Raw genomic sequence first — 14,643 nt, forward strand, 5'->3', positions numbered from 1 at the left:
GTCTTTGGTTCACTGCAGTTTTAAGGAGGAAATACTCAGCAATGCTGTCGACTTATGAATTTATACATGCTTTGTCTTAAAGCATATGAAAAACACCACATAGATGTATTTTCACCACAGGGGGACTTTAAGTGTTGGTGTAAATGCTAAATAATAGAACTGCCACTTTTTCTATAATGTGTAATGCGTTTCTTTCACATGGGTAGGGTGTACTTTATGGAAGCTTGTTTCCGCCACAGAATAAAACATTTTAAAAGATAATTGCGACTTTTTATCTCACAATTGCGAGTTTACACATGACTTTATATCATCTTTTTCCAATTCCAAGTCCAATTCCAAGAAAAAAAAAAGACTGACTTTTTATTTATTTTATTTTTTTACCTCAGAATAGTTTATATCTCAAAATTCTGACTTTATAACACGCAATTGCATATTATAAAGTCAGAATTGCGAGATATAAACATGCAATTCTGAGAAAAAAAGTCTGAATTTCGTGTATATTTCTCACAATTGCGAGTTTATATCTCATAATTCTGACTTTATATGCAATTGTGACTTTATATCATGCAATTTTGACTTAATAACACACAATTGTGACTTTATATCACGCAGTTCTGACTTTATAACCTGCAATTGCGACTTTATATCACGTAATTCTGAGATAAAAAGTCAGAATTGTTTTTATTTTTCACTCTGTGGCGGAAACAAGCTTCCATAGTACTTTGTACTGTTTGCCACCAAGGAAAACCATTTTTGACCCAGGAAAGACCCTGGAGTGCATGTTAAACCCCAATTGAAAGATGGCGCACCTGGAACAACATGTATGCGTCTTTAGCGCTGGGTCTCAGCGTGCTGACGGAGCGCCGGTTGCTGTTTCCCTGGACAGCAGGAGGTTCATCCATCAGACCTGCGGTGAACCGATACAAAACACATAAAGAAACAGGACACAGGGCTCGGGATACAAGAGGAAATGCAATGCAAACATTCCCACAGGCTATTAAAGTTCTCGTTCACCTTTGAATTTGTCATCCTCCGCCACCATCCGCTCAAACACCACGGTCACGACCTGTCTGACGGTGGCGGCCGCCGTGTTGTTGGTGATGTTATCTTTAGTGAAGTGCAGCCGGAAACACAGAACGATTGCCTGAGATGAAGCACAAAAGCAACGGCTGCACTTTATTTCACATGTACTTACAGCGTATCTGCCTAAGAAAGTCCCGGGGAATATAAGCAGGGTTTATACAGACACTGTGAAATGAAATACCAGGACTTTCAAGGACTTTTCAAGCACTACTTTTGGGGGTTTTCAAGGAATACAATCAGATTTGTGACCCTGGATCACAAAACCAGTCATGAGTCGCACGGGTATATCTGTGGCAATAGCCAACAATACATTGTATGGATCAAAAGTATCATTGGGTCAAAAATCATTAGGATATTAAGTAAAGATCATGTTGCATGAAGATATTTAGTAAATTTCCTACTGTTAATATATCAAAGTTATATTTGTGAGTGGATGCAGAAACATCGAGGACTTCATTTGGAGAATTTTAAAGCCAATTTTCTCAATATTTAGATTTATTTTAGGCACCCTCAGAATCCAGATTTTCAAATAGTTGTATCTCGGCCAAATATCATCCTATCCTAACAAACCAGACTAGGGATGTCAATTTTCACAAATTCCCATGATCGATCGTCGTTTCAATTAACGATCAATATGCGTCCACTGCAGTGGCATATGGCCGACAGCATGACAGGCTCTGCAAATGCAGCTCAAAACGCTATGTTCCTCACCAAATGAACGAGGTGGGTTTTTAATCTAAATAAAGGGCTAGTAGGATTGTAAAATGCTTCGATGTGATTGATCATTTAATTAAATGACTTATTTAATAATCAAATATAACGACTAATACAACGTGTCACCAACGCCGCCTCAGAAGCATGCTTGCTAGAATGTGTACACTCTTCCTGGAGCAACGCGATGAAACACGGTAGCTAATAACGGTAGTTAAAGGAGAACTCCAGTCAATTTTAACATTGAGCTCATTTTTTTGTACATTTGGAGTGCTGTCAATACAGAGAACAACGACAAAAATCGGTGTTGCCTACACCGTGTTATCCTCTTTTTAAAATTTGCACCCTGTTGACTTCAATGGGGCAAGTTTTAAACCTGCTTTTAGGCTCTTAACATCCTTGATGTGTCATTACAAGTGCACAGGTCATGTGAGTGATTCCTTCTGAGTGAACGCGGGTGAATCTGACTGCAGTAGATGTGAAAGATAAGAATAAAAATGATGTTATTTAAGCCAGCGCAAATACCTGTATTTACATCCTGTTTTCGGTCGAAGTCCAAAGTAGTCGATTGTCGAGTTCACGCGCGTGATCATAGGTAACTAAACCTATGGGCGTGACCTCGGCAATCGACTACTTTGGACTTCGACCGAAAACAGGATGTAAATTAAAATTGACCGGAGTTCTCCTTTAATAAAAGTGTTCTCATGTTATGTAATATGACAGTCCCAATCATAGTTATTATTAGTAGTGCATTAGAGATAAAGCAGATATGGATAGGCCTACGTAAAATAAACACAATATTACAACTTACATTTGCTCAAAACAAAAAGCTGCGAATGCACACGCAAACTTATAGTCATGATGATGAAGGTGTAAAATGGCCCCAAACATAACTCCGGTGTGTTCGCTTTACATGTTTTGCGGTTGAGCCGCACACACGCCCATGAACCTGCTTTTAAAAGTTTTATCGATTAAATGTAATATCGACAATTAATCGATCGTCGATTAATTGTTAACATCCCTAAACCATACATCAATGGAAAGCTTATTTATTCAGCTTTTGGTTGATATATATAAATATCAATATCAGAAAATTGACCCTTATGGTCCAGGGTCACATATCAGATTTATCAAACAATATTTTTAGTATTTTTTTATACAGCTATAAGGTATCCCAAAGCACAACTTACAACGTATTTAATAATATATATTAAATACAAAGTTTATAATGGCTATTATTGTGCAGTAAATTATATTTTATATTATAATGTTGGCGAACTTCGTATCGTGAAACGGTCTGATGGGGGTTTATCAGTTTATTTAGCATAAAAAAAAAGATTGTATTTGTGTTTTTGCGACAAAAAATAATTTAATATATATTGTATTTAAATAAGTCAAGCACTTTTCAAGTTCCTCTTCGTAAATATGGCTCTTTTCAAGGGTTTTCCAGGAATTCAAGTACATTAAGCACCTTGTATGAACCCAGTATAAGGTGAGTACGGTTAGGTTTAGGGTTAATACATAGTTATTATTACCCAGTATAACAGGTACATAGTATAGTATGTATATGGGGAACAGGACTGTACAATAAAGTGCTACTAAAGCAACATTGCTGACGATTGTGAGAGGTTTCGGGTACACTAGTTGAATAAAATGCATTTATGTACTTGAAAAACGAACTTTCCATAGTTATAAAAGGGTATTTTTGGTTTAGGACGTTCCTCCTGACATCCACTAGATCCTGCTTAGCATTAAACAGGCTTTTTTTATCCCACTGTACCTCTGAAACTTCAATATGCAAATCAGGATTCCCACAGCTTTTGAATTTCCATAATGTTTACGTGAACTTTCCTGTCATCTGTGATTAATGTTTGTGACGAATCATTATAAGTGATAATACATAACACAATATTTAAAGCTGATAATACGATAAATATTTATATTCGCTATAGAAACTTCCATGAATTTGTTTCATTCAAGATTTTTATTAACTTCCATGACTTTTCCAAACCTGGAAATCATTAATACTCCCTCATATGTTCATAGGCATATGTTTATGATCTCACAGTTGTGACATCATAATTCTTTATGATAAAATATGGAAATGAATGTATAATCCAACATTTAAATTTGTTTTGATAATTATTTACAAGTTACGTATAATTATTTATCATTATTTAAATTATTTATAAGTTATGACCGATAACCAATAAATTGCCGATGTTATAAATATATACTTACTTTGTTGTACTAAAGAAAATTTAAAGTTTATATTGTAGTTTATATTTATGTTTTATAGACTAAAAAGTTTATATTCAACAACTATAAGTGTGCTATAATACTATTAATAAATATATGCATTTTCAAATGAACATTACCTTGTGCTGTTTTACTGAAATAAACCATTCAGAATAAAAATAAAAAAGCTAATTGTGAGAGAAACTTTTATTTTTTATTTTATTTTAAAATAAAAAATAAGTTACAATGTAAACTAAAGTATTTAAAGTTGTTACAAAAAATAATTCTGAGATAAAAATGTCACAATTAAAGATTTTTCAAACATTTTCAAAAACAGGCTCAATATGGCTTCCAATAAAATTATATTTTATTATATTAAATATTATAAATATAAAAAAAAACAATAAAAAAAAAAACACTAACGTTGGTTGAAAACTGGTGCTGATATACCCCCAGTAAAAGTAATAAAAAAACTAATATCACAATTCAATTATATATTCCTTTTGATTTTTAGGCTAAATATTACCCTGACATATTGTTCCCCAATGACTTTCCTCAATCTTCCTACAAAAAAGCCCTCAGTGAAGGTCCTTTCACACTGGACGCGATTTTGACGCACGTTTTATTTTTTATTTGACGTTTTATTTTTTGATCAGCTGTGTGTGTAATGAGTGCTTCCACACCGAACGCGAATGTGTTGCGGTGAAAAGCGACTTTTTTTCGCTTCGATGTCGATTTTTTGTTACTTTTGCGGCGACAGAAAAGGCTTCAGCCAATCACACACTACAAGGACAACGATTTGAAAGATGATGTGTGGCGTAGCATTGCCAACCAACTCGGTTATCTCGACTGTGAGTGTGTTGTGTGATAGTTTTAGTCGTTGTGTAGTCCTGTGCTGTGTAGGCTAGCAGGCTAAACTACATTCGGGATAGAAAGCTAACACTATTATCGTCAAAGATAGAGACAGAGACCGTGTTTACTTTGAACATGTAATGCAGTGAGACTATTTAGGGCTGCTTTTAGTATACTATACATTCTTTGTGTGATATCTACAGTTTCTAGTCGAATGATTTTAACTTGTTACTTCGTGTGTTACACGTAATGTGTACTGACATTACAGAACGCACTGTGTTTAGTTGAAGACGCAAAAAAACTGGAAAAACCTCAGGGACACCTGTGTGAGGAAAAGGAGAGAGGAAAAGGAAACTAAAAGTGGACATTAGCATAATGCATATTGGGTGCACCCAAAACCTTCTTTTCTGTCTTTTAAAGAAATTGAAAAGCTCGTCTTCACTGGATGATGATGATGATGAAGTGTCCATGTTTTCTCAGCTGTCGGCGCGAAAGTTTTGGAATGTTGCTATTCGCTTTTTCGTTACGCGTCCGGTGTGAAAGGGCCTTGAGTCGTCTCCATCCCTCAGTGAGTGTGTGTTTTGAACAGTACCTTGGACAGGACCTCGTCATGTACGATGGTGTTGGTGGTGAGCAGCACCAGGACCGTCTGCAGCAGTTTGAGCTCCTCCAGGCCGTTCTCCATCAGCTGCCACAGCATGTTGATGATGTTCCCCGCCGCCGCCTGCACACACACACACACTCGTTAACTCAGAGGAACGCTGAGACTCTGGTGTCATTACTCTGAGACTCCAGCGTTCTCATTACTGTGGCAGTGCTGGGTATCATCTGGTACTCTGATATGCAGAACGCTCCTTATTGTTGATTTATGCTGAATATCAGCTTTAACTAGATACACAGCTGAGCTTCCTGGTGAAACTGCTTAGAAGTGTGTGTGTGTGTGTACGTGCGTGTGAGAGAGAGAGAGAGAGAGAGAGAGTGAGAGTGTGTGTTTGTGTGTGAGTGTGTGTGTGTGTTAGTTTGTGTGTGCGTGTATATGTGTGTGTGTGAGAGAGAGACTGTGTGTGTGTGTGTGTGTGTGTGTGTGTGTGTGTGTGTGTGAGAGAGAGTGTATATGCGTGTGTGTGTGTGTGTGTGCGTGTATGTGTGAGAGAGTGTGTATGTGAGAGAGTGTGTGTGTTTTGTGTGTGCGTGTATGTGTGTGAGAGAGTGTGTGTGTGTGTGTGTGTGTGTGTGTGTGTGTATGTATGTGAGAGAGTGTGTGTGTGTGTGTGTGTGTGTGTGTGTGTGTGTGTGTGTGTGTGTGTGTTCTGACCTCAGACACCACCTCATGTGACATGAGTCTCTGAATGGCAGCGAGACACAGTTGTGTGATTTTGGGTTCTTTGGTCCCGCAGCCCATGAGGAACGGCTGCACCACTTCAGAACTGTTCTCCTTCAGCGCTGAACACACAACACAACACGCTTCGTTAATCGCCACACGGGCCGCTCAGAACACACACTTCATCTACACCACATGCTCTCACCTGCCAGGATGTCTGTGTTTCTGGCAGCGATGGTTTTGATCTTGACGATGCCGGATTCTGCAGCCTAGAGACAAACAACAAACTCACGTCAGATCCTTTATGGAAAAACATGAATTGACGTATTGTTAAACCGATGTAGATAATTATGGTAACACTTTACAATAAGGTTCAGATTAGTTAACATGAACTAAGAATGAACAATACTTCTACAGCATTTATTAATCTTAGTTAATATTAATTTCAACATTTACTAATACATTATTAAATCAAAGATGAACAAACAATGAACAGCTGGATTTTTATTAACTAACATGAACAAAGATTAATAAACACAGTAACACATGTATTGCTCATTGATAGTTCATGTCAGTTAATACATTAACTAATGTTAACTAATGAAACTTATTGTAAAGTGTTACCATAATTATTTTCATGTTATGGAATAAAAAATAAAATAAAAAATATAGAAATACATTGTAAAATAAAAGAGAATTCAGAAGCGTGCTGTGGAAACATGAGTGAGTGTGTCAGTGCCGAGCCGTGATGCACACGGAGTTTAACAGGCCACAATGACTCTTTTCTCCCAGAACAGCAGGAAAACACGTCACACACACACACACACACTACGCTATCTGTTCGGCTGGCTGATTCCCTCTCTCCATTTCTGCTTGTCACATCTGATCATCCGTCTCTCTCGACTCCTCACACACTCCGGGGAGATCCACGGGCTGTTAAAGACACGAGACGCTCTGGTAACACACACACACACACACACACACACACACACAGCTGTCTGTCCTCTGTTTGACAGATCTGTGTTTGGTGTCCTCATCTGATGAGGTGAAGTGCATGATGGGCTCAAGGCGACGCGTTCTGCAGGAGAAAACCAATGTCTGATGTTTCGCAACAGAAGTTGTTCACCAGTTTATATGTCATCAACCACAGGAACCATCAATCCAAACGCAAAAAGAGCGAACATTTGCGCCAACCGTTATTTTGCATTTGTGAAAAATAAATGCAAAGACGCAATAGGTTTTTGTTTTTTATCCACTAACATTTGAAAAAATTTCTTGCAACAAAAAGTCATATTTTAATTTTTCCTTGCCATTTTCTTCTTCTGTCTGACACTTAAATGGCAGAGAATTAAACTCGCTGTATAGATTACAGCTATTATCATTAAATAACACTAAAACCATAATAAAAGCATTACTTGAAATTAAATTTAATAAAAAAACTAAAAAAATTTAGATAGTTGTTTTTTCATTTTCATTTAGTTTAAGTCGAAGTACTAAAATAGCTACAACAAAAAATACTATACAGAAACCTAAAAAATACAAATAAATGACAAAAATGCAACATAATAACTAAAACTTATTTACTAAAAATTTAAATAGAAAATCTAAAAAATAAAATCTAATTCAAATTATTGACAAAAACGGGGGTTGCAGGATTTTTGGTTGGAAATTTACCGGAAACTTCCAGCCCCTTTGCAACCTTAACACCCTAGCAACCACCCCGAGTACCCTAGCAACCACACAGCAACACCCTAGCAACCACAAAGCAACACCCTAGCAATCACCCCAAAATGCCTTAGCAACTGCATAGCAACACCCTAGCAACCACCCCAAATACCTTAGCAACCATACATCAACATCCAATCTAATCATTTTAATTTATCTATCCGTATATCTGTCTCTCTGTCAAAAATCCAAACTTTTAAAATTACTAAACTAAACTATTTCCACCTTAAAGCTGTTAAAACTACTTCAGCCGTGCTGGTCCGGCTCTCTCCAGCCAAACTTTACTCATCTAGTTATGCCTTGTGATGCATCTAATAATGCTTTGTATGATCTCATGAATAATTGTAACCACAGTTATAATACTTCTGCTACAGCTTTAATGCATTGAAATTCATGAGATGTAACAAGGAATCTGCACTTTAACTTTGGTTATAATTATTTATGGAAAGACGATGCATTAATCACAAAAACTGTCCATTTCCTATTTTCAAACTGCCATTTTATGAAGTGCCACGTGTAAAATTAGGAAGTTTCTCCTAATCTTTCATCCATCAGTCAGCAAACAAAAACCGGTCTGGTTCTCTAGAGACACAGTTGTGTTTCTCGACTCGGAGTCTCAGTGAATGAATTCATCCACAGAAATGAGTTCTGGGATGAATCTAACGCTGTTGATCGAGAGGCCGTAAACGCTCACATGCAAAACCACGAAACCATGGAGTCAGAGAAGTCAAAGCCTCTTTCTTTCAGAGGAACACAGCGTGTGTGTCAGCCTGAGATCTCCAGCAGTTCAACGGCTCCTTTCACATCTGGGAAAACCTCATGAGGTGTGCTCAAGTCCTGCTGGGAAGAGTCGGGAAGTCGTGTTTCAGTCGACGTCAGAGTCACAGGTCGGAGCGAGAGGAAGGTTTATCTTATTAATGAACTACACAAAACTACAGCGAGTTTTTAAACTTTACTTGAAGAGCAAATAACGAGCATCAGGTGTGCTCTGCTTTTTCATGTTTTTTACATAAAGCCCCTGTAAACTTCACTGTTACATATAATATTGTTGTATTACAATGCCATTATATTTAGTGCGTGCAATTCACTTATTTAGTTGTCACTCTATCACTCTCACTCACTCACACTCTCTCTCACTCACTCTCTCTCTCACTCACTCTCACACTCACTCTCACATACTCACTCACTCACTCTCTCTCTCTCACTCACTCACTCACTCACATACTCACTCACACTCACACACTCTCACTCACTCTCTCACTCACACACTCTCTCTCTCTCTCTCACTCACTCACTCACACACACACTCTCACTCACTCTCTCACTCACTCACTCTCACACACTCACTCACTCACTCACTCACACTCACTCTCTCACTCTCTCTCTCACTCACTCACTCACACTCACACACTCTCACTCACTCTCTCTCACTCTCTCACTCACACTCTCTCACTCTCTCACTCACTCTCTCTCTCTCACTCACTCACTCACTCACTCACTCACTCACTCACTCACACACACTCACTCACTCTCACTCACTCACTCACATACTCACTCACTCACACTCACTCACTCACACTCACTCACTCACTCACTCACTCACACTCTCACTCACACTCTCTCACACTCACACTCTCTCTCACTCACTCACTCACTCACACACTCACACTCTCTCACTCACTCACTCACACTCTCTCTCACACTCTCTCTCTCACTCACTCTCTCTCCCACACACTCTCTCTCTCACACACACTCTCACTCTCTCTCACACTCACACAAACTCTCACTCTCTCACACTCACACAAACTCACACTCTCTCTCACTCACACTCTCTCTCACTCACTCAAACTCACACTCTCTCTCACACTCTCTCACACACACTCACTCTCACACACACTCACTCTCACACACACTCACTCACTCTCACACACTCACTCTCACACACACACTCACTCACACTCTCTCTCTCCCACACACTCTCTCTCTCACACACACACTCTCACTCTCACACAAACTCACACTCTCTCTCACTCACTCAAACTCACACTCTCTCTCACACTCTCTCACACACACTCACTCTCACACACACTCACTCACTCTCACTCACTCTCACACACTCACTCTCACACACACACTCACTCACACTCTCTCTCTCACAATCACACTCTCTCACTCACACTCACACTCAAACACTCACATACTCACACACTCACACTCAAACACTCACATACTCACACACTCAAACACTCAAACACACACACTCACTCACTAACTTCAACAACTCAATTCATTGATTGCATTCCATCAGCACAGATATCTGGATAAATCAGTGATTTATGACCTTTGCCTGCATGTCATTCTGCTTTCAGATGATTGACAGCTGCTTTACGACACTTTGATGAACAGTAACAATGACATAACAGCCGAGTGTGTCTTTCGGACACCGTCACACAGATTTAAGGAGTGCCTAATAAACGCATTATTATTACAATAAACAGAAACTTGCTTGTCGTCGTCACACATCTTAAAACTATTTTTATTGGGGCAGAGGAAATATACTGATCTAATATAATATAAAATATAATAATCTTACAGCATTTGCTTACACCGTTATATATTAAGATATATTATTATTTGTATATATTTTTTACATGTGCATAGAAAATATATCTGCCAAATTCCATCTAATTTTTTTTTTTTTTTTTTCTAAGACGAATTTTATTTAATAGCCTATTTATTTCGCAACTTATTGCATTTGCTTAATCGTACCATTATATATGAAGATATGTTATAAATAAATTATTTGTAAATTTTTTACATGTGCAGAGAAAATATACTGGTCAAGTTTTTTTTTTTTTTTTTTTATCTAAAATGAATTGCATTCAATAATATTTATTTTGCATTTTATTGCATTTGCTTAATCATACGACATAAGACATTTGATATATTAATTATTTGTATATTTTTTTACATGTGCAGAGAAAATATACTGCCCAATTTCAAGCTTCTAATCTAACATTAATTTTATCTAATAACATTTAATTGACAATTTATTGAATTTGCATATTACGATATATATTATATATAAATTATTAACACTTTTCACATGTGCATTATGTACATACAGTCAAGCTCTTTGGAACCACAACATACACATATAGCTATTATTATTATATATATACATACAGTCACGCGTATGTAAACAGATACAGACGAACCAATAGATATAACGTCATTACATACGCATATACTCAGATATATGTAATGAATGCATATGTATATTATAGATCCACACATATATATCTATATGTACCTCTTTGACTGGAGGGAATTTCTTCTTGCACTCCATGGAGAGAGAGCGCAGATCCGCCTGCATGTTCTCCAGGAGTTTCTTCACCGCTTCAGGGCTGCTGGTCGACATCTTCACACTCATTCGACACTAATTCAACTCTTATTAATGATTAATAACTCAATTAAACCGAGCGGGATATGTTTCGGCTCCAGCGCGAGACACATAAATATCGCTCGGTGCCGCTTCACACATCAACAAACGAGTCTGTCTTCAGCCGCACGCGCTCTCGTGTGTCGCACACATGATCATAATCATGCTGATCGTTATGATCGAGAGGCTCTGTGTGATGTTTATGATCTATACGTGCGCTTCTCGCCTGAGTTTCATGTTTTTTTTCTTCATTCCTGGATCCCCATAATGCTTGTGCGGAAAATGACACGTCACGTCGGGCGTCACTTCCGTAAACACTGACCGGATCCGCAGAGAGAGAGGGAGGGGCTCTGGCGCCCCCGCGAGGCGCTCAGGGGAACTGCAATGCTTTCACAAAACGGAACAAAACACTCAGAAGTACGTGACATTCGATTATATTTTTTTAAAGTCCGATGCTGTTAAGTTTACCTCAGGAATTATACTTCAGCATACTGAACACTGAACTATATCTATAACACATTTAAACAGCTCTTAAATGCACGTAAATAATCATTATTGAGGCTATTTTCACAATATTATAATACTGAACTAAATCTATAACACATTTAAACGGCTCTCAAATGTAAATAATCATTATTGAGGCTGTTTTCACAATATTATAATACTGTACTAAATCGATAACACATTTAAACAGCTCTTAAATGCACGTAAATAATCATTATTGAGGCTATTTTCAAACTATTTACATACTTTAATGTTGATATGTTATCCTGTTTAACCTTGTGTTGCAATATTGTCATCAGAGAGATGCATTTACATTTGGATACTTGTGTCCAAAGTGACTTAGATGAGAAGTAGGGGTTAATACAAGAAATTTTACATTAGCATAAAACTGACTTTGATTTTATCCTGTTTTATTGTTGATATTGTATCACATTTAACCTCTAAATGCTATGATTTTGCTCCTTAGAGAGCATATTTAGCTTTATGCATGCTTGTGTTCATGCAAATGCAAATAAGGTTTAATTCTAAGAGGAAAAAATACTTTTAGCAAAGCACGTGCATTTCAATTTAGGGCTGCAACGTTAGGGTTAGGGTCATACTTTCATCCAAAGTGACTTCTGTGCATGAGAAGAGTACAAGTATTCACAAGGAAATTTTCCATTAACGTAAAATGAACGAAACCATTTCAATGTATGTTAATGCAACAGCACTGATCCGTTCCTGTCTGATTACAAATGCTGGATTAAATATCACGCAAACTAGCGCATACCAGTTTTTTTCTTTAATCGATGTAATGTACATGAGTAATACAGTATATCTGGCTCAAATGTAACACATTTACAAAGTTGTAAAACCAAAACTCAAGCTTTCTGTACAGGTTATATACACAAAGACTGCAGTTGGTCTGCTTACAGGACACTTCATATACGTCATCACAACATGTACCAGAGAACACACCCACATCTGATCAATCTGATTGATTTGTGCAGACGTTAAAATTTTACACATTTATCACACATTTGTTAAATTCTAGACGACAACCGTACTCTGCTTTTAATAAAGTTTCGCAATAAAAATACAAAATCGTGAGATACAATGATTTATATCCTAAAACACTCTCAAGTGCACAAAAGCATTGATCAATAACCCTGTGTAACACCGCGACCGTTTCACATCATGTATTCCTCCTCATTCAGATCTGCATTTAACATCTAACATCTTCATAGGCTTTTAATAACTAAGGCATTCTGAGTATAAAACCTCACAGGCTTTGCTGTATTTATAATGCACATCCACATGGATTCTAAAAAACACTGTTTTGCTTCCTTAGAAAGCAGATGCATTGATTGTATGAACTGAAACAGTCCTAAAGACACTCCAGTTTCGGTTTCCATCATCTATTTTGATTGCGTTCCTCTCTGCCACCGGCTGGGCAAAGGGTTTGATGGAGGAAATAGTTCACAGAAAAATGAAAGTTATGTTATTCACTGGACTCATGTCGTTCAAAACGTACTTTTTTCCCCTCTAGAACACAAAATAAAATACAATGAAATCACTGACTGGGATCTTTTGTGTTCCACTGAAGAAATGCAGATTTGGAATGACATGAGGGCGAGTAAACGATGAAAAATTAGCATTTTTGAGTGCACTTTTCCGTAATAAACAACACTAGAGCTAAACAGCTTATGCAAATCCTTCCATCCATCATTTGAAGATCCAAAAGGCTTTTGGGTGAATTGCAAAGGATCTTCCCGTTTCGATTCAAGGCATTGCGAACCTACTCAGATTGTCAACTTTTAAAAGTTCAACTTTTAAAGTGTCAATATTACTGAAAGCAGAAGAAATAAAGTCAAAGAAAAACAGGTTTGAAATTACATTATAAGAGCTGCACGATTCTGGATACATTGTTTAAAATAGAGATCACGATTCTCCCACGATTCTGAATAGACAACTAAACAAAACAGTTAAAATTTGAATAATAAAAAAAGAAAAATTGTATCGGGTTGAGTGAACGATTCAATGACTCACTCAAAAATACTTCACTTGTTTCATTACTGGGTGAATCAGCGTTTTTGAACAAATCTCTCTAATGAATGAATGATTCATTGACAAATATATTTTAACAGTCACTTGTCGCCACCTACTGGTGTAATGATGTAATTGATTCAATCTTTATTTAAAGCACCAAGTTACTTTCAAAGGGTGATTTACGCTTATAAATCAGAGGTTATATCCGAAACTATAATCTTTTATCCCAGTACTTCTGTGATCATTTGAACAAAAATTATATCCAATTAAAATTATATAATTATTATGAATATATAAAATAGCAAAAGTTACACAAATGTAAATTAAAAATGGATTTTAATTAATTAAAAATATAATTCTTGATATAATTTTGTGTAACTTTTGCCAGTATGATCAATTTAATGCAAATCCAATAAAAATTAAAATACATAATTATATAATTATTATAAATGCATATAAAGTGGCAAAAATTACACAAAATTATATAAAAAAAATGGGAACACATTTATAAATATATATATATCATTTTTTCTTCTTCCATTTTCTATATAATTTTGTGTAACTTTTGCCAGTCTGATCAATTTAATGCAAATCCAATAAAATTTATATAATTATATAATTATTATGAATATATATAAAGTGGAAAAAGTTACACAAAATTCTATATAAAAAATTGTAGAAACAATTTCTAAGAAACAATTGTATATATGTATATCATTTTTACTTTATTTTATTTTTT

At 36.6% G+C, this 14,643-nt stretch overlaps 1 protein-coding gene across 4 annotated transcripts in view; it reads right to left on the bottom strand.

The window, feature by feature from the left end:
• Positions 1-11,688, bottom strand: part of mon2 (MON2 homolog, regulator of endosome-to-Golgi trafficking) — a 50,175-nt gene extending 38,487 nt beyond the window's left edge. For 2 of the 4 annotated variants that reach the window (XM_084396277.1, XM_084396276.1), the window contains exons 1-6: positions 11,244-11,688; positions 6,411-6,474; positions 6,200-6,327; positions 5,477-5,608; positions 1,015-1,144; positions 810-907 (exon numbers count right to left, since the gene is read on the bottom strand). In XM_084396277.1, the coding sequence (XP_084252403.1) occupies positions 810-907; positions 1,015-1,144; positions 5,477-5,608; positions 6,200-6,327; positions 6,411-6,474; positions 11,244-11,363 (672 nt within the window). In that variant the 5' untranslated portion in view covers positions 11,364-11,688. The remainder of the gene's footprint in view (positions 1-809; positions 908-1,014; positions 1,145-5,476; positions 5,609-6,199; positions 6,328-6,410; positions 6,475-11,243) is intronic. The other 2 variants (XM_084396278.1, XM_084396279.1) reach the window with 1 other exon arrangement.
• Positions 11,689-14,643: the final 2,955 nt, after the last annotated feature.

The sequence above is a fragment of the Rutilus rutilus genome (assembly GCF_951802725.1).
Source record: "Rutilus rutilus genome assembly, chromosome: 23".
Classification (NCBI taxonomy): Eukaryota; Metazoa; Chordata; class Actinopteri; order Cypriniformes; family Leuciscidae; genus Rutilus; species Rutilus rutilus.